The 27,512-nt window shown below is 42.6% G+C and overlaps 1 protein-coding gene across 1 annotated transcript; it reads right to left on the bottom strand.

The window, feature by feature from the left end:
* Positions 1–1,773: 1,773 nt before the first annotated feature.
* On the bottom strand, positions 1,774–19,375 carry MAP2K6 (mitogen-activated protein kinase kinase 6). The gene is made up of 12 exons (XM_053453754.1): positions 18,954–19,375; positions 13,830–13,899; positions 11,812–11,860; positions 10,881–10,994; positions 10,638–10,757; positions 5,873–5,989; positions 5,472–5,523; positions 5,046–5,173; positions 4,794–4,871; positions 4,016–4,155; positions 2,512–2,557; positions 1,774–2,392 (listed from the first exon to the last, which is right to left on the bottom strand). The coding sequence occupies exons 1-12, from the start codon at positions 18,970–18,972 to the stop codon at positions 2,315–2,317; spliced, it is 1,011 nt and encodes a 336-aa protein (XP_053309729.1). The 5' UTR covers positions 18,973–19,375; the 3' UTR covers positions 1,774–2,314.
* Between the last annotated feature and the right edge of the window lie 8,137 nt (positions 19,376–27,512).

Genomic DNA, 27,512 nt, shown 5'->3' with positions numbered 1-27,512 from the left:
AGGAAAACAGATAGGAAAACAGATAGGAAAAGAGATAGGAAAAGAGATAGGAAAAGAGATAGGAAAAGAGATAGGAAAAGAGATAGGAAAACAGATAGGAAAAGAGATAGGAAAACAGATAGGAAAAGAGATAGGAAAAGAGATAGGAAAAGAGATAGGAAAACAGATAGGAAAAGAGATAGGAAAACAGATAGGAAAACAGATAGGAAAACAGATAGGAAAACAGATAGGAAAACAGATACAATAAAGAGATAGAATATACAGATAGAATAAACAGAATAAAGAGATAGAATATACCGATAGAATAAACAGATAGAATAAACAGATAGAATAAACAGATACAATAAACAGATACAATAAACAGATAGAATATACAGATAGAATATACAGATAGAATATACAGATAGAATAAAGAGATATTATAAAGAGATAGAATATACAGATAGAATATACAGATAGAATATACAGATAGAATATACAGATAGAATATACAGATAGAATATACAGATAGAATAAAGAGATAGATAGAATAATCAGATAGAGATAGAATAATCAGATAGAATAATTAGATTAGATAGAATAATTAGATAGAATATATATAATTCTAGTTTTGTCAGATTATTTGACTGTATGGACTGCAGGAACAGGTAGCACTATATAAGACAATAATAAGAAGAAAATAACATTTTGGCATTTTTGTAAATCAGACATGCTATTTTAACAGTCCACTTTAAGGATCTAGAAGAAAGAATGTCCCGTATTAAGGAAAAACAACATTAGAAACAAGGAAAAACACGGAGACGGTTTGACATTAAAATATATAATTGATATGCAAGACATTTTCATTTGATTGGAAATAAAACAGCTATATATTCCCCGGTGTTCTGCTCAATAAGGACACACTCCGTTCTATAACCCTGCAGATTTTTTTCTTTTATTTTTTTATTTTTAAAAGCCATACAAGGACACACAAATTTCTATTTGCTTCTTAGGAATACAGATCATTGCTATGTGCCATGGATACCATGACCCAAACATTTGCAATGAAATGCAGGCCTCTCTGGTACCAAAAAGGATGAAGAAAAAAAAAAAATCAGAGTTACAAATGAAAAATGAAAAATACTAATTAGAATTGAGAAAATGCCGTTTTTAAACCAGAAGGGAGCCAACCCATAAGCTTCCCCCCACTTGTCGGTGGATAACTGTTGACTAACCTACTCTTTTCGTGTATAATAACGAAAACATCCTTTTTTTTTAAAAAAAAAAAAATTTAAAAACAAATTACAGCTGTAGCCTAAAAGATATATATATATATATATATAGATATATAAAAGAAAAAAGGGACAAAGTTAGAAAATAGGTGGGCAGAAATACCTTTGGTTGATAAAAAGAGTAAAATTAGGATGAGCCCTTATAATACCAAACGAGTAAAAATACAGCAGTGTTCTGTTATCGGGGATTTTGGTGCTAGGTTTTAAGATTCCTGCGTTCTGCCTATTAACACGGTATTTAATATTTCCCACGCAGCACCATGCTTTTTTAGCGCATTATGGGAGGAATAAAAAAAAAATTGCAAACTACAAGTTCATGTATCCAGAATTAGATTCCCCATGGGGTAAATGCGGTAAGACCATATTTGATAATCATCAAATTCAGCCCTCTTTATAAAAACATAATCTACTATATATAGCGCTACATGGTGTTAAAAAAATGGGAGGTGGGGGGAATCCTTCACACAGAAAATCCAGAATCATTTAAGGGGAAAAAAATTAAATAGTTTACATGGGGGGGAACAAGAAAAAAAAAAATATAATATGTTTTCACCCTTTCACCAGCAAAATCCTATAAATATTTACGACCATTCTCCTACCACGTCACACATACGTCCTCTCATAAAAACAGAACCTAGTTAAAATATTGAACATAAATATTTTTATGACAAAAAGTGGGTGCAGGAAAAAAAAAAACTACAGTAGCACCTATAAAAAAAAAAAAAAAAAAAAAAAAAAAAAAAAGGAAACAGACAAAACTAAAATGATTATAAACCCCCTCTGGCAGCAAATGGGTTGCAACTGCCCCTTTTTGGTAATTCAGACACTGCCAAGAGCAGCTTCTATGGCAGAACAGGGGGTTAGGGTATTATATTAACTAGAAAGCCATTCTTTGTTGAGGAGGCCAACGTGGAGTCCAGTTTTCCCAGTCCCATGATGCATTGCTGCGGGCACTGGAGTACAGCAGCCAATCGAAGCCGCCTCGTGTGTCCTGTTGGGAGAAGTCCGCGTGGAGGGTGTGAGAGAGGTCGTGTGGCGTCCGCTTAATCTCCCAGGACGAGTTTAACAAACGACGCCACGTCAGTGTTCTTGGTTTCATGCAAAGTGAAGAAGGCATGTTGCTGTTGAAAAAAAATAAATAAATTATGTTTACTGTGAAAATCCAATGTTTCCATGAACAGCTCCAGGATCCCATTGGATTTGGGTCAGAATATTATAGATTTGGTGTTAAAATACTTACCATTAGCTCTGAGTAAGTAGGACGCTCGTTGGAATTCTTTTTCAAGCTAAAATAAAACATGCAAATATAAAGATTCAGAGAATCATACGGACCCCATTCTTCAAATATCAATTACTGGCATAGCGCCCCCCTTTAGAGGGAAGCTTTTCTGGGGTATAACACGTCTCACTTTTAATCCAAATATCCCTAAAACAAATCATGAAAAAAATGGGGGGAGGGGGAATTTGTATTTTCGTTATAAATAATCCATGATGATAGCAATGAAGCAGACAGTCCCCTTTTAGGGATTCCAAAAAAGTTCTACTTTCTTGCATACATTATACAGATGAAGGGGTCCATAGGTTTGAAACAGACCGACTTCCAAAACAGTTTACGCAGTTTTACAATTTTAACCTAAAATTCTAAACTCAAAATAACAAAAATAAAAACACAATATTTATTTTTGGTTTTCTTTTTTAATTCTATTTTATTCCCGCAATCCGTGCTTTTAACATATCTCCCAGTATTTGCGTATTAAAAAGAATACCAAAATAAATATGAAAAGGTCTTCTAATTGTTACTTTGTAACCAGGGAAATTACAGGCCAGCGTCTGACCGTGTGACATCCGTTATGATGACACGTTAGCTCCTCATCGGGAATAAGTTTACCCGTCTTTAGTCAGGACGTTTCCTGCAATTGCTTCCGCTCTAGAGATCTTAGGAAAAACTTCCCAGACAGACAAACAGTAAGACAGGTTGCATCATAACCAGAAACATAAAATAAGAAAATACAAAAAAAAAAATTAAAAATAAACGTGAGGAGATGCACTGACTCAAACCGGGCACCTCCGCTGGGATTCCAGAAAGTGGAAAACATACTTCCTGATATTATCTGGCTGTAAACAGATTGCTCACACTTTACTGTAACAACCAGGGTGTATATGGGTTTGTTTGTTTTTTTAATGATTTATTTCTAGCTTTTTGTTTTTAAAAAAAAAAAAAAAAATTTAAATAATTAAAATAACAAACATAGCAACTGTCTAAAACCCTACAAATGTTGGGAGCAGTGGCGGAACTACCAGGGTCGCGACTGCGACCGGGCCCTGGAGTTCTGCCACTCAGGGGTGCCGAGCGGTTGCTGAAAACGACCTCTTGGGCCCCCCTGACTGACAGAAATCCAGGACTCCTCTGCTCCCTGCCGCCTGCCTCAGCGCTGCCCAGAGTGCAGTGTTGGGAGCGTGAGGCGTTTGTCTCGGGTGCCGGCGCTCAGCGTGAAGCGCCGGCACCCGAGACAAACGCCTCACGTTCCCAACACAGGAGTTGACGGTAAGTGACCTACAAAGGGGGGTAGGGAGGGAGTGGGTAGATCGTGAGAAGGGGGGGTAGGGAGAGGGGAGATAGTGAGAAAGGGATAGATGGGTTGGGGAGAGGCCCTTAACAGATTCTCGCACCGGGGCCCTGATGTTTCTAGTTACGCCCCTGGTTGGGAGTCTCTTAAAGATACACGCAATACAGTGAAACTTACCACTTTGAGGTAAAGTCAACAAAATCAGCCGAGAACTTATCTGCGGGAAGCTGTGGAGATGGCTCCTCGACCACCTGCTTCAGCTGCTGGAAGGGGGTTCCCCAAGAATCGTAAGGGAACTTTAGGATAGCGAGCTCCAACTATTACAAGGGAGGTAATATATTAATTAAAAATAGGTAACATGAAATATTACGCTAATCCAGTTAAAAAACAAAGAAAAAACCCACGTGGCTTAGTTGAAGGAAACAAAAAAACACAGGTAGACATTTTGGCCACGGGCTGAAAAGTCATTGACGTTCCTCTTGACAAATTTAAGGTTGTTTAGTGATACTGTTGAGGGTCATAAACTTAAAACATATCATGCTAATCCTGCAGAAGGTGGTGGTGATGTTCTAGAACGAATCCCGCTCATCAAACCTTTTTTTACTTCTCGGCTATCCCACTTGGTCCTCTAATCAGACACGTATCGGTCAACCTGCACTCATCCCAGAAGAATATGTACTGCCAGGGGGCAATTTGAGGAAGAGATCGAGTAAATGGCGTAGGCAGCCATCTACAACATCGAGATCTCCAGCTTCAAGTAGCAACACAACTTTTGTAACTTTGAATATGCTGCCACCTACTGGAACTGTAATTAACATTTGCTGCGAAATGACTGGGAAGTGCAAAGGGTTAAGTTTGTTTAAAGGTACATCATACCTTATCTCCGAGCTCCTAAGTACAGGTAACTATACCTTTACAACCCTGAGAGCAAAAGAAAAGAGAGGCAAGTTCATACCATCGTAATTCCCAGGCTCCAGATATCAGATTTCACACTGTATCCTTTCTGGTTTAGATCTGGATTTATTCTCTCAGGCTACAAAAAAAATAAAATAAGAAAAAAAAAGGATAAGATTACATGATTATATATCCAGACATAAAAATGCAGTAGAAGACCAACAAGTACAAACGTTCTGAGATAATAAAGGGAGGAATATCTTAGAACAATGGTCATCAACTCCTGGTCTTAACGACGTCGCGGTAAACTTACAGCCATGTATGGTTTGCAACCGGCGTCTAGCGTTTTGGCTACAGAGTCCACCAGGTAACCGCTGATGCCAAAATCACACATCTTCACCTGGCCCTGCTTGTTAATGAGCACATTGGATGGTTTCACATCTGAAACAAAGCAGAGAAACAACCAAGTCAAACCAATATCTGGATTTTCAGTATCAAGCACTAAATGGGACAATTGTGAGGAGGCCAAAGAGGTCCTTCTCCATGGGTTACTTTATGAATAGCCCACCACTGAACAGCTATTAAGACTCCAAGGCATACGCTTTAAAGAAGTGTCCTCTGGTGTACAAAAGAACCAGAGGATGGAATTCGCAGATGTAAAAAAATACGCTGACATTTATGTGCAAACCCTAAGGTGGTTACGCAAAAAAGAAATTGAAGCAAAGGTCTAGAAGCTTACCTCGGTGGATCACGGACAATTTACTATGCAGATGTTCTAACGCTCTGACAATCTATGAAAAATAGTAAAAACAGAGAAAAAAATAAATAAACGTAAAATGAAATTCCATATAAGCTCATTAAATAATTCTAAAGTCTTCTGAACACAGGGGTAAATTTAGAGAGAAGACTGTAACATCCTGCCCTTAAGTTCTTGTAGAACAACCATGACGCTCAACATCTTAAGAGCTGCTGGAGAACATGTACAGCAGGAGTTCTAATAAAAAAGGGATTTTATAGCCACAACACGCATATCAGGCAGTACGGACTCCCCTTTTAACCTCTACTAATTACTTGATGTATATGAATGAACCGTCGAAGCATTAGACGCGGCCTCATAACACTAATGGGGCGGACACTTACAGAAACTGCTATTTTGCCCAAGATGTCCTCTGGGATCGTCAAGCCTTTGTCTATTACATTCTTGTAGAATTTGTCCAGCGAAGTGTCCATGAGCTCCATACAGATCCAGACGTCGCCCTAGAAGAGAAGAATACAAAAAGGTACAGAATTAATGCTGTCACGCAATATACAGTAGCGTACCTAGCGGGGGGGCGGCGGTCCGCTCATCAGGGGGGTGCCAATTTGCCGGCACCCGGCACCCCTCCAGAGACGGACAGTAATGTCCCCCGCTGGAGGAGCAGGCTCGCAAGGAAGCGGGATCTCCCTTGAACCCGGCTTAAAATCACTCAAGGGAGCCGGAGGTCTGTTAAAGACCTCCGATACCGCTCCCTTTCGATCCGCGCGGCAACAACTGCTGTGCGCCGGGGTTGTTGTCAGATCCCGGCGCACAACACTGAAGCCGCGCCCACCGCTGTCCGTGCCCTCTGACCCGGAAGAAGACAGAAGAACTGAAGAAGAGGAGGAAAAGGAGCTGTAAGGAGAAAAGAGGAAAGGTAGGAAAACATTAAGTGAGAGTGGATTGGTATATATGTGTGGATTGGTATATATCAGGGGTGTCCAAGTTTTTTCTGCAGTGGGCCACTTCATCATAATTGTATACGTGCGCGGGCCGCACTCATTTTTCACTGTGACAAAAAATATGGCCTTTAATAAAATATGCAGATTAAAATAAAGTAAAATGACACAAAACCTTTACTCTTCCTCTCACTGATTTCTGGGCCTAGAAAGTTTTGCAAATACAAATTCAGGATTCCCTAGATTTATTCTAGAGATGAATTAAAATGAAAATTCTGGACCAAAACATTCAGGGTTCACTTAGCCAAAACCGAAAATGACCCCCACCTTTAAAAATAATAATAAAAACTCACATTTTTAATAAAAGTAGGTAACACCCAACTGGACAAAATTAGCAATATGACTTCGCAACCAGTAAATGCTGGCAACCCGGGCAACCAGTAAATGCTGGTACCTAGGCATGATGGGACTGTGCTCGCTGTTAGCAATCACACTCCTATCATGCCAAGTCAGCCAATACACGCTGGTACAGGGTGGCTGTAAGTGATGTGCAGACCCCATACTGCTGGCAGCATCAATACACAAGGGGGGCAGCTAGCTAGGTTCCAGCATGTATTGGCTGACTTGGCATGATAGGAGTGTGATTGCTAACAGTAGTCACAGTCCCATCATGCCTAGGTTCCAGCACTTACACATCCATCCAGTAAATGCTGGAACCTAGGCATGATGGGACTGTGATTGCTGTTAGCAATCACACTCCTATCATGCCAAGTCAGCCAATACACGCTGGTACAGGGTGGCTGTAAGTGATGTGCAGACCCCATACTGCTGGCAGCATCAATACACAAGGGGGGCAGCAGGCCAGGTTTCAGCATGTACTGGCTGACTTGGCATGATAGGAGTGTGATTGCTAACAGCAATCACAGTCCCATCATGCCTAGGTTCCAGCACTTACACATCCATGCTATCACACACACACACTCATTTATTCATATAATCATTCATTCACAGATTCATTCCCTCAATCACACATACTCATTCAAACACCCTCCCCACCCCCTTACCTGCACTGCAGCTCCTCGATGCCGCTTACAGACTTCAGCAGGGGGCACGGCCTCCCTCTGCCTTCTCTGCTAAAGCTGATGTCACGTGAACTCCGCTTCCTCTGTGCAGTCCAGAAGACCCTCCCACAAGTAAGTAGCAGGGCTTGAGGTGCGGCTCGCGTAAGATCGGTTGCCCTGGCTGCCGATCTTACGCGGGCCGCACCTCGAGGTCTCGAGCATGTTGGACGCCCCTGGTATATATATATATGTGTGGATCGGTATGCATGTGTGTGGATCGGTATGCATGTGTGTGGATCGGTATGCATGTGTGTGGATCGGTGCGCATGTGTGTGGATCGCTGCATGTGTGTGGATCGCTGCATGTGTGTGAGAGTGATGGGTGTTATGCTGTACCATTTCCAATGAATTTTTCATTATATAATTATGCTCTAAAGTACATCATAACTCCCATCATTCTATACTGTTCCATACAGTGGCAGAGCTGGGAGACAGAGGCCTTGCACCCCCACCGCAGGGCTCCTGAAAGGTACCGTATATTCCGGCGTATAAGACGACCCCCAACTTTTCCACTTAAAATATAGAGTTTGGGCTATACTGGCCGTATAAGACTACCCCTCTACCCAGCATACAACAACCAGCCAATCACGGCAAGCGATGTACCTTACCGGTGATTGTCTGGTTGTTATACAGACATATACATACATACACTGCCCTTATACACACACACATATATATATATATATATATATATATATATCACACACACGCACACCGTATTGGCTCACATATAGGCCGCACTTTTTCCCCCCCACTTTAAGTCTTTAAAGTGGGGGTGCGGCCTATATTCGGGATCTAGCGCCCGACGCCTGGGACATGCAGTCCCGGGCGCCGGGCAGGCAGCGGGGTTAGGATACAGATCCCCCGCAGCGGTGCAGGGGACCTGCATCCTACTGTCTGATACGCTCAGACAGCCTCCCTTGCCAGCACTTCCCACGTGGGGGGGTGCCGGCACGGGAGGTTGTCTAAGCGCATCGTGCAGACCGTCCGCACGATGCGTTTTACCTCTGCCCACCCCCGACTTACCGGAGCAGACTCCCGGGTGTCTTGCGGGGCCAGCGGGGGACATCTACGCAATACGCGTATGCAACATCCGGTACCGGCACCGGAAGTTACATACGCGTATTGCGTAGATGTCCCCCACCGGCCCCGCAAGACACCCGGGAGTCTGCTCCGGTAAGTCAAGGAGGGGGGGGGGCAGAGGAGGACAGTGGCAGCATATCTCGGGGAGGGAGGACAGTGGTAGCGTATATCGGTGGGGGGGGGGAGGAGGACAGTGGTAGCATATCTCGGGGAGGGAGGACAGTGGTAGCATATCTCGGTGGGGGGGGAGGAGGAGGACAGTGGCAGCATATCTCGGGGACGGAGGACAGTGGCAGCATATTTGGGGGGGGGGGGACAGAGTGGCAGCATGTTTTTTTTTGGTGCTTTTTTTAAAGAAAAAAATTTTCTTTAAAAAAGCACCAAACTTTTAGGGTGCGGCCTATATCCGAGCCAATACGGTATATATATATATATATATATATATATATATATATATATATACATATATACATACATACATATATATATATATTTATTTACACATGCCAGCTTACAAACACACAAATGCCTACACTGCTCTTACACACACCTGACCATACACATACACTGACCATCTCACCATCTGACCATGCATACACTGCACTCACACCCCTTTTCTCCACATCTCTTACTTCTCTTACTTTTCTCATCTTCTATCTTCTTTCTTCCATTCAGTTGTGGGAGCGTGAGGTCTGTCATTTCAGACCTCTGCTTTATTGCTCCCTCATCACTACGCGCCGGCAATTGATGCCGTTGCCAGGACATGACGTCATCCCCGCGCTCGGCATCAATAGCCGGCGCGTAGTGATTAGGGAGCAGGGAAGCCGAGGTCTGAAGTGCCAGACCTCGAGCTCCCTAATATCGGGCTAGTTAGAGGGAGGTCGTGATCTCCCCAAGCAGCCCTGCCGATCAGGGATAGTTGTGGAGATCACGATCTTGCACCTACCTCGGCGTAGCCCTGAAGACCGGCCCAGGGGAGGCGGCTTCTCCACTCGCCCCTCCCCTAGAGATTCATGGCTTCGTGGGACCCTCCGGCTTGGTAAGTACCCGGTACTCGGTTAGTACCCGGCGTATAAGACGACCCCCGACTTTGGGGAAGATTTTCTGGGGTTAAAAAGTCGTCTTATACGCCGGAATATACGGTAAGTGAACTTCAAAGAGGGAGAGGGTAGATAGTTAGGAGGGAGTAGATAGGGAGAAGGGAGTGAGAAGGGGTAGATAGGGCAATCATACTCCTATCATGCCAAGTCTGCGAGTATATCCTGGAATCTGGGTATGCCTGGGCATGATAGGAATGTGATTGCCGTTAATTATATATATATATATATATATATATATATATATATATATATATATATATATATATATAATTAACAGCAATCACATTCCTATCATATATATATATTAATATTGTTATTTAATTGTTTTGTCCTATTTTGGTGTGTTACTTACTTTAAATAAAAGTGTTACATTTTTTTATGGTGTGGGGGGGTCATATTCGGTTTCGGCCAGGTAAATGCTGCATTTTCGGTTTCAGTCCAGAATTCGTTTTGGGGCATCCCTAAGCCAGACAATGAAGTGGTAGGCCTACACCACATCAATGTTTGGCTTAGTATATAGTGATAGGAGTTATGCTGCACTATTGTCAATGTCTGGCTCAATGTATAGTGATAGGGATTACGCTCTACCACTGTCAATGTGTGCCTCAGTATATAGTGATAGGTGTTATGCTGTACCACCGTCAATGTCTGACTCAGTATATAATGATAACAGTAATTCTGTACCACCTTCAGTGTCTGCGCCGGTATATAACGGTAGAAGCTATGCAGTTTTAAAGTGTATGTGGGGGGGGGGATGCCACATACAGGATCCACCCCAGGTGCCAAATACTCTAGGTACGCCCCTGGTAATATACACTAATATTCAGTACAATAATTGTTTCCCCCATTTGATTAAGGAAGTTTGGGGGGAAATGCTATGAATTGTGTCTAATAATGCAATATATACCTCTCTAAATAATGCTCCATAGAATGTGACCGTAAAATGACAGTCCACCGTCCTCATGGAGATATCCAGATCCATAAGGAGTCTCTTCTGTTCCTGAGTGTTGACTGTCGCCCGGATACGCTGCAGGGGGGCGATATAACGATCAATACATATTACCAAATATTTCCATATATGGAGACGACATTCAAATGGGGACAGCGCCACCGTGTGGTCTGTTTGGAGCTTGGGTTTTGTTTTCCTTACCTTTACCGCCATGATCTGCCCACTGGGGACATGGCGCATTTTCTCCACCACGCCATAGGCTCCTCGTCCGAGTTCTTCTATAGGTTCCAAGTCATCTGCCTTCACCTCAAAGTTCTGCGGGTACCAAGGAAATTGATAACGCTCATGCTTTTTATGGACCATATTATAGCCCTCAGATCCAGATACGAAGGATGCGCTTTTGACTTTTGCCTTGTGAAGGCATCTCAGAGGTTCTAGAATTCCAATAGCGGTCTTATGGCTAATGGTGCCTTGGGGTTACCATGAACTCCGGTCTAACAAGCCTGAGATCTCTCTACTAGCATTATACAGCTTCCCTAAATAACGGACATGTCTGTACATGTACAACACCTCCTGGGATTCTAGAAGGAACTAACCAAGAAATGACAGCATTCCACCAAATTCTAGGCACAAAGGGGTCAACTCAGGCCCCCTCAACACTGCAAAGTTAAGGGCCGGCTACTGCTTCCCTGAACTCAGCAGGTCACAGAGAATTTCCTCGGATTAAGATTAAATGGCTTCCAAAAATACTCCTGGCCGAAGGACTCAAGTACAGCCTGAAAACTCAAGACAATTTAATGAAGTAGAAAGTAAATTTAGAACATGTTAAAAACAACCGCGGGATTAATGCCGCCTGCACCACACCGGCCCCCGCTGCACGGAACGAAACTCGATATTTCACAGGACAAGAGTTTGTATTTTAATATATTGCCGCACCGACCATTGGGACATGAAACGTTCAGCTTGTACGAAAACTTCTAGGTTTTTACGCTAAACAATAAAAAAAAAAAAAAATAAATACCTAATTTTCTAAAAATATTTTTCATATAAAGCGAGTTCGAGCTGCACTCATTGTAAATCCCAGCCATAAGGATCTATACGCGGTTTTAAGCCCAAATGTTATTACACGTACCTTTTCTCCAATCAGGATACAGGCTTTGGAGTCTAGATCTCTTGGCGGCCTGCGGAGGTAAACAAACAATGAGATAAGAAACATGCGCGGCCAGGGGGACCTTGAAACCCTTTGGCTTCTGTTTGCTTTGCTCTGTGTTGAATGCACAAGAATCTTTAAAAACTCACCCAAAACAATATGCATGAGATATATATATATATATATATATATATATATTTAATGTCAAAAGAAGATATATTTTGGTGAGGTTTGATCTTTATTTTATTATTATTGTTTCATGTTATTCTTTCACTGATCTCTCACGTGAGGGTTGGGTGTGTAGATCCACAAAGAAGTAAAGACGCCAAGTCTTCTATAGCGGGACTAAGAAAGTTCCATACAGATGGGCAGTAGATACCAGAGCTGCCTTCCAGCAGAAGCCGTTAACGCAGGGACTAGATCGGGGGTGTCCAACCGGCAGCCCTCCAGCTGCTGCAGGACTACATCTCCCATAATGCTCTTTCAGCTAAGGAGCTGGCTGAGGAGTATGGGAGCAGCAGCTGGAGGGCCAAAGGTTGGACACCCCTGGACTAGATGGTCAACATGGTTCTAATCAAAGTATGTTTCTGCATTAATATCAAGGTGGGGTATCTGAGTTGTATGAATCCGAGACGGTGTTGGAGACCACGGGGTATCTAGTTAAATAGGGGGGTAAGAGAAAGCTGGCCGGCCGCTCGGTGAGGCACAAGGAAGCCGGCAGGAGACAGCAGGACTCGCCCGATGCGAGCGGTGGAACCGGCCGATTCAGGCCGCAGCAGGAATTCCAGGAATGCAGAAGCCGCGGGGAACGTCTCAGCTGCGGCTCCACCGTGATGTCAGCAGCACCTCATATACACCTCGTACACTTCATACACTGTGCGATCCACCGGCAACGAAAACCTCCGCTAGCCGCGTCTCCCGCTTACTAGCCTCCTGCAGAACTCATACACCCAAGATCGAAACATTCAAGAAACACCAACTGTTTTCCCAACAAACAATGAATGAGGCTTTATTATTTATTTATATTATTTTACGTACATATATATATATATATATATATATATATATATATATATATATATATATATATATATATATATATATTATTATTTGATACATTTGATTATATTATATATTTATATTATTTTACATATATATTTATTTTATATATTTTATTTTATTTATATTTTACATATATATTTATAATTATATTTTTATATATTTTATATATTGTATATTATTTATATATTTATAATTAACGTTTAATTATTAGCTTTTATTATACTCCGCAAACACCAACTGCACTCAATGTTTAACATTTAAAATTCACGACAGGATTATACAACATTCCAGCTGGAATCCAAAAAAACTTAATCGACAACTTCTGGAATAGAAGCAGATCGGCCCCATTCGGCCCCCCGTCTAGTCTGCCAGTTTCTCCTGCTGTAAAGACTCAAACCGTTGTTGGTCTTGATTCAGGAGCCGTATATCCCATGCATGTTTAATACCCTCACTGTATTACCCTCTACCACTTCTGCTGGGAGGCGGTTCCACTTATCTACCACCCCCTCAGTAAACTCTAGGGAAAAAATGCTCCAAAAATCTCTGCGCCTGATAGCAAGCGATAAGTACGGCTTACATTTGGGTTTTTGCTCATCAGAGACAGGTTGACAACACATCCCCCGACCCTTCTTTGTACGTTTGAATAGACTCATTGTCTCGCAGATATAAGATCAATGATCCCGTCTGCGATTGTAGTGAATAGATCATGCGTGGTTTGGGGTCACCGAATTCATATGAATGTGCGGCTGAAGGATTGTATCCATTGAGCGGCCATTAAAGAGCAAAGTTCTAAATGTGGAGCAGTCACCACGGCAACCAACGCACATATCCGCTGACCGGTCCACACTTAGCACTAGGGCATTAGAAGAGGTCTATGGTCTCAAGCGTTAACCCTTTGCGGAGGGGGGAAAGTATGCTACGAAGGAACGTGGTCTTACGTGGGTACGCTGGCTTGCGGCTGTTCAAACACTTCCGGTGTAATTTTCAATCCGGGTTTTTTCTTTTTGCCTTAAAAAATAAAAATAAAAGGGGGGGGGGACAAAATTATACATTTGTAAGCAACGCCACCAAAACACTCGCAGAATATTTTAGACGCTCTTATCAACAGAATTCAAAGTTAAAAAGATTTATCGTTGATGGTGTTAAGTTACAGTGCTCGGCCCCACTCGGCCCCCTGTCTAGTCTGCCGTAAAGATCTAAACCTTATTCAGTCTTTAAGCTGATCTTCGGGAGCCATGTGCTCTATCCCATGCATATTTACATTCCCCCATTGTATTAGCCTCTACCACTTCTGCTGGGAGGCTGCTCCACTCATCTACCACCATCTCTACAAACAAACCATTTCCATAACTTCACACAGAGTGGATACTAAGGAAACAAGTTTTCCTTTTAGACTACACAATAATTATACACAAAGTATCGCTTCAAGTTCAACTGCACAGTATTTAAAAATAATAATAATAAATAAAAACGTTGAAGAAAAAACAATCGCCGGCTTGTAACTCGTTCTTTTGTCACCTCGGCTGGAATGGATTTAGGCCCTGAGGTTTGTTTTTTTTACGACATTCTGGGAAATTGTGTTGTAAATACCCCGAGGTGGATCCAGAATCACCGGGTGATTTATGACGGTTTACAGAGGGGTGAAAGCTGCAGCGAAGCTTCGAAAAAAACAAAAGGTGGAAAGAGAACGGCGGATCCTCCGACATCTGCGCAAATTCCAGCCGGACTCAAAAAGTGCAATTGTTTTTTTTTTTGTTTGTTTTTTTTTTTAAGGAACAATTTAATGCCCCAGGGGGGTATTTCAAACCACGCTTTATTATTATTTATTATTTTTTATTTATATAGCGCCAACAGTTTACGCAGCGCTTAATACAAAACATATATCCAAGGGGTCTGACAAGCCGACAATTGACAGACTGAGACAAACCGATACATACGGTGGAGAGAGCCCGGCCCGCAAGCTTACAATCTTAATTGAAAAAGTTAAAATAAATAAATTTAAAAAAAAATATTTAAATAAAAAATTTGGTAGAAGTTGCAGCACCACAGCTGCAGCTCCCCGCCTTCTCAGTCATTCAACAATCAACATTAACGAACTTTCCGCATGCACGTGACCCAGCGCAAGTATAACGTGTGCCAGGAGATATGTCGGCATGGACATTTGGCTATGGCCCAGGGGGGCAGCGTGGGGGTTGGGAAGGGGTTAAATCCATAAGGGGGTGTTCTGCAGAAACCAGGGAGAGTTAAAGGGGCTGCGCAGCTATGATGAATTAAAGTGGGTATGATGGCTGGAGAGTCCCTTTAAATGAGTAACTTCTATGGAGGAAAATGTGTTGCTTCTGTACTTTTAACTTTTAACCCTGGGGAGGAATAAATATATGAGCCTTTAAATAAAATTAATAATTACAAAAAAAAGAACTCTGTTCTACTAAAAGCTAATTTGTAGATGATGTGGCAAGCAGGGCGATGACTCGCGGCCAACTCGCCCATCAGCACCGTGAATCGCTCCGTACGTCACAGCTCCGTAACAGGGCTGGTGTTTCGAGGAGGCGGAAGAATCAAGAAATTACATCAATGCACAAAACGTTACTAATCACTGCACCCAAAAGCAAGACTGGAGTAATGCGGGGAGAATTTGAAACCAGGAAGGGATGGGGAGTGGTAGATAAGCGGAGCTGTCTCCCTGCAGAAGTGGTAGAGGGTAATACAGTGAGGGTATTAAACATGCATGGGATAGACATACGGCTCCTGAATCTAAGACGAGACCAACGACTGATTAAGGTTTGAGTCTTTACAGCAGGAGAAACGGGCGACTAGACGCCGGCTGCTACGGGTCGGATAAACGCATCCATATGGGCCAGAATATTAAAAACATAATAATAAATATTGGGTTTGTTTGTTTTTTCCTGTATAGGGACAGAGCGCCGGGCCGACAGAATAACGGCCAGCTCAAGTAGCAGAAGGTCATCGGCCCGCCTGCTTGCCGCTCCACCTATGTATAGATTAATAGCATTTAAAGGGAAGCTGCAGCCATCGTATGCATTGGAGTGCATGGGACAGCTGGGAGGTCCCTTTAAATGTAGGTGGCCCCTCCTTGCAAACACCGAATGCCCCCAACATATGCAGGAGACCCTTAGCAGCTCTTTTCTGCGTTCAGTCAACGTCACCCTAACCCTAGGGGTTCATGCATGCGCGGACATCGCTCCCATCGAGTGGCGCCCTCTCCTGCTGCTCATTAGCTGCTTTAAGCCAATCGGTGGCTAGGACTGTCAGACCGTGCAGGAGGCTGGGAGCTGCAGCTTCTACTAAGAATAAGTCTTTTTTTCTGGGGCACGTCTTTAGAGATTGCCTATTAAACTATCCCCCAAAGTGATTTAATAAGTGGGGCCAAGTAAAGCGTCCCCTTCTAATAAATAAGGACGCCCCAGCGCCGCGCCGAGAACAGAGCGCTTCCGCAAACCCCTTCTGCAATTAGAGTAAAAAAAAAAAGATCCAATGCGGTCTCAGCGCCCGCAGCCCGGCTTACAACTCCAGCAAGAAGTTACTAATGTGCCGGGATAGAAAGTATTCTGCGTGGATACAGCATCCCCGACGCATCGAGTCTCAATATTCACATGGAGAGCTGCGTACAGCAATAACAACAAACAATAATAATAATAACAATAATAAAACAAATAATAAAATAACAATAAATATTATAAAAATAAATAGACGTTTGTAAGACTTTGGGATACTCAGCGCTCATCCCAACAATAAAATACTTCTTGCTTTGTAACCACGCAAATCTAACAAAAGACTTCGCATTCCTGGAATTGATATGCAAGGTGACGGCACACAAAGGGTTAAAGAGAATTTAAAGGGCCAGCATCAAAGCTATCCCTTTGTGTTTTTTTAAGACAATAGAAATGCAACCGGTGGGGGGGGGTCCTATTTAGATGCAAAGGAATTTTTTTTTTGGTCCCAAAAAGCATTCATTGGGGTCACTGGAACCGAGTCGCACCTAGGATCCCCCCGCTGAGCCGATCCCGGGCCGTTCACGCTCAGGTATTACTCACATCCTCTCAACCTCGCCGAGTCCGTCCGACGTCACACAAAACTAAATACAGAAAGATGACTCCAGCGATTGCCAGTCACTCAGTCCTTCTCCATACCAGCCAAGTGTCCTTCTTCGGGGACCCAAGTCCCTCTCCCCCCCGGATGTCACGCGACCTTTGCCTGACTCGTTACCTTCTCCTTCCACGTAAACCCGCCGGGGAGACTCCTCGTAACGCCGCCGTTTAATGACGGGGTCACTTTTATTAGCGTGCGTTGCGCTTTAAAAATGTCTGACCAATATTTACAGAACATATAAATAGTCTCGGAAACCATGAAACAAAAGCTGAATCATTTAAGTTTGATTTTGTGTTAATTATGTCACCAAAAAAAATAAATAAATTGCTTAAAGGGACAGCGCAGACATTATATATATATTTTATAATTATTATTATTATATATATATTCACATTAATGCACATGGCAGCTGCGTGGTCCCTTTAAATCTCCATGGCGTGCTGCAGCTTCTCCAAAAGGCATTTATTTTTAACTCCCCAGAGACTTTAGAGGGGTCTAATGAGACCACCCGCATGCACACGCACGTTTTCCCGATTGGTTGCTTCAAGCAGCCAAAAGCAGTGCGAAAAATGGGATCACGACAGGGTGGTGTGCTGCAGCTTCTCCTAAAGATAAGTAACGCCCCCCCCCAATATACCACATCATGCATGGTACGGGACTAGCTCAGGACAGCTCTGCTGGGAGACTGTTCCCTAACCCAATACTATAAGTAGGCTTTTAAACCGAATGCCTCAATAAATCCCTTACGGTGACAATAAGTTATTCTCTTTTATGTAAATGTATTCTTTTTTTGTTTTTAATCATTAACTTACATGTTTAACCCTTTGTGGGTTAAAATACATGCACACTCTTTATAGCCCTTTGTACAGCGCTGCGGCATAGGCCGGTGCTATATAAACAAGCCTGAAGAGCAATTCCGGTGCAAAGTTAAGAACGGCGGTGCAGAGAACGGGAGCGTTCCAACGGTTGCTAGGGTGACTGCACAACATTATTGGTTAATATGCCGCTCCACGACGCTGCGGAATATGTTGGCGCTATATAGGCCAATGAATTATCGTTAACCCTCAATGTACTGAACAATCCTGCATTTTACCAGCACAAATATATCCGAAACTACTTATATTGACAAAAAAAAGGCCAAATTACCAAAAATCTGTATTTTTACATGCTTTTCCCGTGTCCCCGTTTAACCCTTGCCGATCAGATCTAAAAACGGCACTTTTTCCCCGGGTTTCCCAGCAACCCCAAGGCCTTTAGGGCACAACTACCTAAACTGAGCATTCCCTAGCGCACTTTATGCGGCTGGACGGTACGCGTATATATAATATATATATACACAGTCTAGCTATAGATCGCAGCACTGGGGGTGTCCGGCACCAGGGTGTAATATTTCTGCTGTACTTCGCCAATCAATAGCAAGGGCTGGCTGCAAACGGGGAGGAAAAAAAATTACAGTAATCCTAGCTGAAGAATCCACATACAGACATACTTTAAACGGGGGGGGGGTATCTGCAAACTGCATAGGCAGCAAATCACTGCATGTATAGCTCAAAAACTAAATGCAGCATGCATCAGAATAATGCATGCACTTAGAACGCAAGCCCTGCATGCATGCATGAAGTTTCCAGACTAATGCACAGAGAAGGAAAACGACATGGAAATCATTAATACCACATGTTAATTAATCACATGCATGCATTAGGGGGTAGATCTGGACCCCCCCTCCCCCGGGTAATCAGGCATGTTGCATGGAAGCCCTGCCTTGCAGGAACTGTGCAGAAAGGGGAAAAAAAAAAAAAAGGGCAGCAACCAAACAGGAAATGCAACCGCACAGGGGAAGGCTCAAACTTCTAAAATGCATCCGTATATTAATAAATGCATGCTCCCGGGGGACTGTGCATGCTGCAGTTTTTGCATTTCTTGCACTGGAAGCCCCCGGAGGGTGTTCTTACCTCCTCTAGACTGAGACATTCTCCCCTTTTGCTGTGATGAGGAGGGGGGGAGGGGTGCACAAAAGACTTTTTTTGTGTGCTTTTCTTGAAGCTTTACTTTCCCAACAAAGATGCGAACTGCAGGCTCCCGGTCTTCATGCACGGAAGGGGAAGGAGGAGGAGGGGGGGGTGTCGAGTTGTTTGCTTGCACGACTCCTTGCAAATAATTAGAGGGAACAGAAAAACCACGGAGCCCTGAGGGGATTGCACGGGCTGCAGGAAGCAAATTGCAAAGTGCGGGTTTTTGTTCCCCTCTGTGTTCACGTAGTCGCCCTACTTGCAGTTGAGATCCCGGGCTCTGCACCTACATGATGGGCCAGGGCTGCCAGCTGAAGCTCCAAACTTGGATCTCGCTTGAGGCGCGTGCGCATGCGCACTTCCTGTAGGCCGCCGCGGAGGACGCCGGGGGTTGTAGTTCCACGCTTGGGCACTAGGGGAAGGGGAGGGGGCTGTAGCAGTGGCTGAACGGGGAGTCGCGCTTTACCGCTGCGTAAATAAAGCCCCGGGGGGATTAGGGGAGGGGCTTCGGGTTTCACTATTATTATTTCTTTAGGAGTTGAATACTTTATGCCCAAAATAATTCTACTATTAACTGTTGAAATGCTGCAGCCTTGTATTACTCATATATTTGCACGGTGATTTTGCATTGTAGTTGGGTTTTTTTAGGTCGAAAAATAGCAGATAAGTCTAAAGTAAGTTGCCACAAATCTTTGCATTTGAGTAATTTTTTGTTCAAAAAAAAAAACTTCTGGCATAGAGTGATGCCAGTGGGTTGGGTGGCGGAGTGAATTAATGCTGAATGTAAGCGGGTCGTACAGCGCTGCGGACTATGATGGTGCTATATCAAGCAACAACTCACGACTGTCCCGATTCATATGGCACAGTCCAGGTTTGAGGTCTCTGTCCCAGTTGGAAGGCAGTGGCCAATGGCTTTAGGAATTATGGAGATCAGAGGAGACCTGAAAGTTGCCACAGAGGGGGTCATGTTTGCGAGAAGAACCTCCTGTAAAGGCAGGATACAGCGATACGGAATATGATGGCGACATATAGAACAGTGAATAATAATAATGGCTGATAGGCCTTCCAGTATTTTTTTCAATGTAGGGTTAAATAAAAGTCCCACCGAAAGCCTCGTCTCTGACACCCCCTAAAAAAAAAACTCAGCAGGTTTTAAGGAAGCGAAGTGTTCAGCTACTAACAGAAAAGGGCTAAGAGACGGAGGAAGATATTTAAGAGCCCACCAGCTGCACCATGAGGCCAAATGAGGACAAAGGATCAACACATCTCGCAATGAATAAATCACCGCAACCCCGGCTAGAATGCGCGTTATCCGGAGACGTGTTCATTCCGGCGCCTATACGCTACGGGCAGCGAGCGTTCACATCAGGGCAGCTTGGAGATCTTTGTATAAGTGTTATCGGACACGCGTTGGGGGGGCTTTTAGGGCTGTAGGACCCTCATACCCAGCAAAATATTCTGCGCTGCTAGAACAGAAGGGGAGGAAAAGAGGGACTGGTCCTTTTAAATAGGGCTGCTTGGGAGGTATGCTTCCTTTTTGGGCCCTATAAAGAAATTCAATAATACAAAAAAAAGTTTAGCGTCGGGCTTTAGATGGGTTTGTAAGGGTTAATCTGTACATCTGTTTCCATATGAATGCCTTTTCTTGACGAATTATGCCGTTTCGTCCGAATAATGCGGCACCGGAGAAAAGAAGCGAACGCGGGCGGTACGAAAATCTCCGTTCGCTCGTACGCCGCCGCGGCCGCCATCTTGGCTAAGAGGAGGAGAATCTCGCCGTTTTAATTCAACTTCTATGTGTCGCTTTCCTGTTTCCATGGCAACCATATGGATGAATGGGATTTCCGGGGGGAAAAAAATAGAAATGTTGGACGAACTTCGTCGAATCCGAAGAACGTTTTTGTCCCCCGAAAAGGAACGCAAATTTTCTAACGATCACGTCCCTTTCAACAGTTTGGTCGCGGCGACAGGGTTAATATCCCATCGCTGGAACCGGTAGAGGCTTAGATCAGCAGACGCGGTAAATGGGCTATTTTTAACAACAAGCAACTGTTTCCTTGGAAAATAAGATCTTTAATTCGAGAGAAACAAGTCGGAGCGGCTTCTGGGACCGCGCTCTGCTGTGAACCCTCACTCCTGGATTACAAATCTCCGGAGCCTTCTAGGAGACTCTGGAATTAATGATTCATCCAGAGCCATCCGGGGGACGCAGGCTGCCTCTCCGAGACCACCGAAGGTCTAAACACCCCAACCTTACTCCTACCCCACTTCTACACATACACAGCCCTGCCAAATGTCCCTGTTTAGAAGGGACAGTCCCTCTTTTCTTTGCCCTCTTTTCTAGGAGGTCGGAATGTTTGCTGGGTATGAGGGGATCGCAGGGTTCTACGGCCCTAAAAGCCCCGATAATGTGTATAGAAACAGCAGGAAATAGCTAAATGTTTAATTAGCTATAAATAGGTCACAAAGTTATGTAATTAGTAAAGCCCCTCCCCAGCCACACCCCTAACCACACCCCCTTAAACAAAGTAATTTTTGATGTCTAAAGTATAGGGTCTCTACTAGTAAGTTATTGTTATTAAAGTTGTTATTATTATTGTTATTAACGTTGTTATTGTTGTTATTATTGTTATTATTATTATACATGGCCCAGAGTTGTTATGGGCTTTTCCTATGATATGGACTTTGAAATCAAATTGCCATGGAACCCTCGGACCCTCAGAGTGCCAAGAGGGGCATCCCCCCCGCTCCGGAAGTGCGATAACGCCGAGCTCACCCACTTATTTGGGCTGCGATCCAGCTCCCTTGTCTCTGAATAGTATTGTTATCGTAATGTTTGCTCCACTTCCTACGAGAGAATAAACTCTGGGTTACTAAGCAGGTGTTGGAGCCGACAGAGTGACTCACGGATGGGTGTGATAGGGTAATCTCGGAATCTCTGTCAGTTAGGAAATTGTTAAAGGGGCCAGTCCCAGTGTAATAATCCCCAGCACTGTATACAGTAATATAACCCCCCCAGCACTGTATACAGTAATATAACCCCCCCAGCACTGTATACAGTAATATAACCCCCCCAGCGCTGTATACAGTAATATAACCCCCACAGCGCTGTATACAGTAATATAACCCCCAGCACTGTATACAGTAATAACCCCCCAGCGCTGTATACAGTAATATAACCCCCAGCGCTGTATACAGTAATATACTCCCCCAGCGCTGTATACAGTAATATACCCCCCAGCGCTGTATACAGTAATATAACCCCCAGCACTGTATACAGTAATAACCCCCCAGCGCTGTATACAGTAATATAACCCCCAGCGCTGTATACAGTAATATAACCCCCCAGCGCTGTATACAGTAATATAACCCCCAGTGCTGTATACAGTAATATAACCCCCAGCGCTGTATACAGTAATATAACCCCCAGCGCTGTATACAGTAATATAACCTCCAGCGTTGTATACAGTAATATAACCTCCCAGCGCTGTATACAGTAATATAACCCCCCAGCGCTGTATACAAAAATATAACCCCCAGCGCTGTATACAGTAATATAACCCCCAGCGCTGTATACAGTAATATAACCCCCCCAGCACTGTATACAGTAATATAACCCCCCAGCGCTGTATACAGTAATATAACCCCCAGCGCTGTATACAGTAATATAACCCCCCAGCGCTGTATACAGTAATATAACCCCCCAGCGCTGTATACAGTAATATAACCCCCAGCGCTGTATACAATAATATAACTCCCAGCGCTGTATACAGTAATATAACCCCCAGCGCTGTATACAGTAATATAACCCCCAGCGCTGTATACAGTAATACAACCCCCAGCGCTGTATACAGTAATATAACCCCCAGCGCTGTATACAGTAATATAACCCCCAGCGCTGTATACAGTAATATAACCCCCAGCGCTGTATACAGTAATATAACCCCCAGCACTGTATACAGTAATAACCCCCCAGCGCTGTATACAGTAATATAACCCCCAGCGCTATATACAGTAATATAACCCCCCCAGCGCTGTATACAGTAATATAACCCCCCCAGCGCTGTATACAGTAATATAACCCCCAGCGCTGTATACAGTAATATAACCCCCCCAGCGCTGTATACAGTAATGTCAATTGGCTTTTTGTTCCAATAAACTCCCTTTTATCTGCAGACTTGGAGCCGCCGTTGCTGTCAGTCATGTGATATTTTGGGTGACTTTCCCGGCTCAAACACCTCACTGAGCTGATGCTTTATGGCAACGCTAATGAAGTCCGTTCCTCCATAGACTATTATTAGTCAGAGAGTCTGGCTGTGTGATTAAGACTAAGTCATTATATTGCTCACCACAAGCGGTATAATAAGGAGTCGGGGTGTTTAGTAGATCAGGGCTCACATAACAGAGCGAGAACTCAAACAAATGGCTGACATGCAGCTGCCTGACTTGGTGGCAGTCCTCCTTTAAAAATGCTGCTAATTTTTACACACATGATATGTTTTAAAACTTATTTCTCAAACAAAAATGTGCAAGAATATACTTTAAATCAATATATATATATTTTAATATATTGTATTTTCCTGTTTACTTCTACAGCCTAACAACAGCCACAGGCATGTTCCGTGGGCAACCTAATCTGCCCTAATCTTCTTACCTCCTGCGTAGCAAATAGTTTTGCTGGCACCGGACCCCACCACAGAGCAAAGGGCCAGATATTAGGCCTATCACAGTACCCAGTGCAATTATTATTATTATTATGCTTCACTTTGGGGTAAATGGGCAGATCCTTCGGGTCACATAGTCTAGAGCTGACTCCTTCATAGTCTAATCTGATGTAATCATTCTTGAGCATCCCGATTGGTGTTTTACTCACTGCTATATCCCATCTGAGATCCCTGCTTGAACACAGGTGATATTCGGAATACCCTTTCCTTCCGTCAAGCCATGGTTTTCACATGAAATGGGACCAAGGCCACAATTAGCAAGTGACTGCAATAGAATCTTTGCGATAGAATATTAAAGGGTTAATGTGTAAAGGCACTCTGGGGTCCAATCATGTCGGAAGGTATGGGCATAGGTTGTGGAAAGTTAGATTACCCGGTGGAAGGGACAATAGGCTATAGAGCGTTTTGAGAAGGCCATTTTGAGCGCCCATCACATAGAATTTGGTTGAGGATCAATCTATCGCCGTGGCAACAGGAATTAGAATTAATAAGTGTTTATTTGGCTAATTTTACAACGGGGGTAGGAGCTGCCTGACGGATAATTAGAACGACTCCATCCCGTGAAACAGGTCATACATGATTTATTCACACGCTAAGAGACGCTGGATTAAAACGATAACCATCCATTTTTAATGCTGCTCTGTCATTTTCCATGAATCTCACATTTTTCAGTTCTATGAACTAAATTTGCATATTAAACGGAATGTACAGATTAAAAAAACAACAACTTTGATTTATTAACCCCCCCCGTGTCTATACAATGGAATAAGCCATCTTAACTTCCTGTGATGACTACACAAAGTTATCTCTCCTCCACTGTTAAGTTGCTGGTTGCTCCTGATTGGTTCAAATAGCCTTTGCAAGGGGCGGGGCCAAGAAAAATAACTTCAGAGCAGAAATTGATTAGATATGCTCACCTCTCGCAGGATATTTCAGCCTTTCTAATATAAAAGATTTCCAAAATAATTAAATAATAGTTTGCCGTGAAATAAATAGATAAAAAATAATAATTTAATTTATTTAAATAAAAAAACTCAGAATCACAAATTTTATAAATGATAGAATCGTTTTTATTTATTTTTTTGCCAATTAAATTAATGATTTCTTGTTTCCAGTGGCCTGTAAGAGCTGAAATAAAATTACTGTTTAGACAATATCTCCATTTTGCTTTGGATTTCGAATATAACGAATTGCTTGGTATTAACAGCGCCTAAAAGGGCCTAATTAAAACAAATATTTAAGTAACGTAATTAGAGAAATTAGTTTTTAAAAATAATTGGTGTAACAATGTCGAATGTACCAAGAGTGTCCAGTACTTTCATGTAAAGATGCTAATTAGTCATTTAATATAATTACAAAGTAACCTTTGTTTCCGTACCGATTTCACCATTAAATCTCGGTAATTAATCCTAACTGTAATTAATCGTTACGCTGCGTCTACCGTCCCGGTGATTAGATCAGAGGACCCTCTTCAAATAATTGTTAAAATCGTTGCATGCACCATATCCTAATAGTCATTATCTTACAATTATTTTAAAAGGCAGATCTGTAATGGGATATAATTCAATTTTTTTTATTATTATTTTTTTTATTTTATTTTTTTTTTAGCAACGTAACCAATCTTGTTACGTACAGAAGTTTGAACTTAAAGTATTTTAATATAAAAACAAAAACATAGCCTCCCCCCCATTTTAATAAATAAATGAATCCGGCATTTTATATTAAATGTTTACATTAAATTTATTAAAATACCTTATTTCATTTAAATTTAAAATAAAAAAAAAAAACTAATATTTTATTTATTTAAAATTAATTAAAAAAATTGAATTATTTGAAATAATTTAAATTAAATATCTGATTTTTTTTTTAACTGATGTCTAACTTCAAAACATCGTATATTTATTATTGTTGCACTTTTGTAGTAAAAACAAACAGAAATGTAGATTTTTATTTAAACAAAAGGTATTTTTATTTAAATTAATTAAATAACCTATTTAGTTTTAATTGTTAAATGACCTGATTTGTATACTGGTTGTTGACTACAGTTCCCTTGGAGACCAGAGGAAATTATTTTTAAAATATTTTATTTTATTTAAATTTACGCAATTTTAAATTAGAATATTTTTCATAAAATACATTTCATTCAATAAAATTTACATTTGTAATACATTTTTATTAATTAAATAAAATTTAAATAAAAATCTCCTTTTTGGGTTTTTACACATATATATTTTTACGTTTTTATTCTTGAATGAATTGAACGCTTTTGCGTTGGAACCTCCCCCCGATTGGTTAAGCGTGCAAGACGATCTCCTTGACACGAAAGCTTTTACTCCACTTGATGAGGATTGCTGTCTGCTCCTGAAATCCAGATTAAGCGCCGGCTCCAGCGATCCGTGTGTCATCTCGCTGCCCCCCTCCAAATAGCACCAGCCTTTTTTTTTTTTTTTCCTTTCTGCGCAACGGGGTGTTATCTTTCCCCGCTTGCAGCGAGAAGTATATTTGGGAAGCTATTTTAGTTACGGCTCGGCCAGCTGTTCCAAACGGGGAGCGCGGTGCTGAAATATTGACCACCTGACAAAAAGACACCCGCTGCCAAATTTATAGGTCATGCGCAAACCTAAGCAACTTCCGAGTCCTTTTTTTTTTTTTTTTTGCTGTTCGGAAATCTGCGTTACCGGGGTGGAAAAACTAATCTTAGTTATTTTAATGCTCGGTTTAATGACAGTTGGCAGCTATGGGAGATCTTGGAAAATTAGATATACATTTTTTCCGAGATCGCGTTACAATAAAATGCATCACGAAGATAAACTGAACCTTCTGAGGGACGTCTGATGTCCTGTTCTGGATATTGCCAGGCAATGGGTTAAGGGGGGGTCACCCCCCTCTGGGTTAAGGGGGGTCACACACACCCCTTAACCCATTTTTTCCATTACAGAAGAAAAATCTCCATTGTCATTTTGGGCAGGTTAGAGCCAAAATTACAGGCAAATGACCTCAAATGACCTTTGTAGGACCAGCTTGGCCAAAAATGGAACGGGTTTAAGAGCGATGGTGAGACCCAAATGGGCACGCCAGCCATCATGTGCGCTTTAATGCATATAATAGTTGTGAGGTTCCTTTAAATGTTCACGCCCCCCTCTGCAAATGCATGACGCTGCAGAACCCCCCCATATGCATTTGCCCCCCCAGCTTGCAGAAGATGCATTCGTCCTAATGCATCTCCATGCACGAGATATACTTACCCCCAGTGGGCTCCAGCGCTGGTACCAGTAACGAGATGCACCCTTATTCCTCCTCTCTTCTTACAACCCTATATAAATACCCCTTCTCAAATTCAACTACCCCTCTGAGGATTCAATACAATACCCCATCACCCCACGCTGGGGCGGTAGCTGCCTGTCTCGTGTGTTAAAAATACCCATGCGTGCATCAGATCTGCTTCCCAAACGCCTGGCGTTTTAGACTGTAATAATATTTATTTATATAGCGCCTGCAGATGCAGTAGCGCTGTTACAAGAGGGGGAGTGTGAACATTAACAATAACATTAAAATATGTACGAGACGCTCTGGCTCCTGTGAGCTTACAATCTATTAAACGCAACCTTTACGAACGGTGGTAAGAATGCAGGCTGTTAACCCTTTCAATCACAAGGTATGTTTGGAACCCGGGAGATAAACACCCAGAATAACCCGGAAACTGGGGCACAGGGGCTGTACCGAAATCTAGGGCAGTTCAATAGGCGCTTTTCTCTCCCATGGTGCACAGTCTATCTCA

This window comes from Spea bombifrons, chromosome 13 (genome assembly GCF_027358695.1).
Source record: "Spea bombifrons isolate aSpeBom1 chromosome 13, aSpeBom1.2.pri, whole genome shotgun sequence".
NCBI classification, from domain to species: domain Eukaryota; kingdom Metazoa; phylum Chordata; class Amphibia; order Anura; family Pelobatidae; genus Spea; species Spea bombifrons.
The sequence above is the reverse complement of the archived record's forward strand: the minus strand, read 5'-3'. Positions and strand labels throughout refer to the sequence as shown.

Excerpts from the sequence above, each read along its gene's own strand:
- MAP2K6 (XM_053453754.1), bottom strand. Across the intron at positions 5,990-10,637 it reads ATGGAGCATTATTTAGAGAG|GGCGACGTCTGGATCTGTAT; the intron begins GTATATATTGCA and ends CTTCTCTTCTAG. Across the intron at positions 5,524-5,872 it reads TGGGCAAAATAGCAGTTTCT|ATTGTCAGAGCGTTAGAACA; the intron begins GTAAGTGTCCGC and ends TATTTTTCATAG.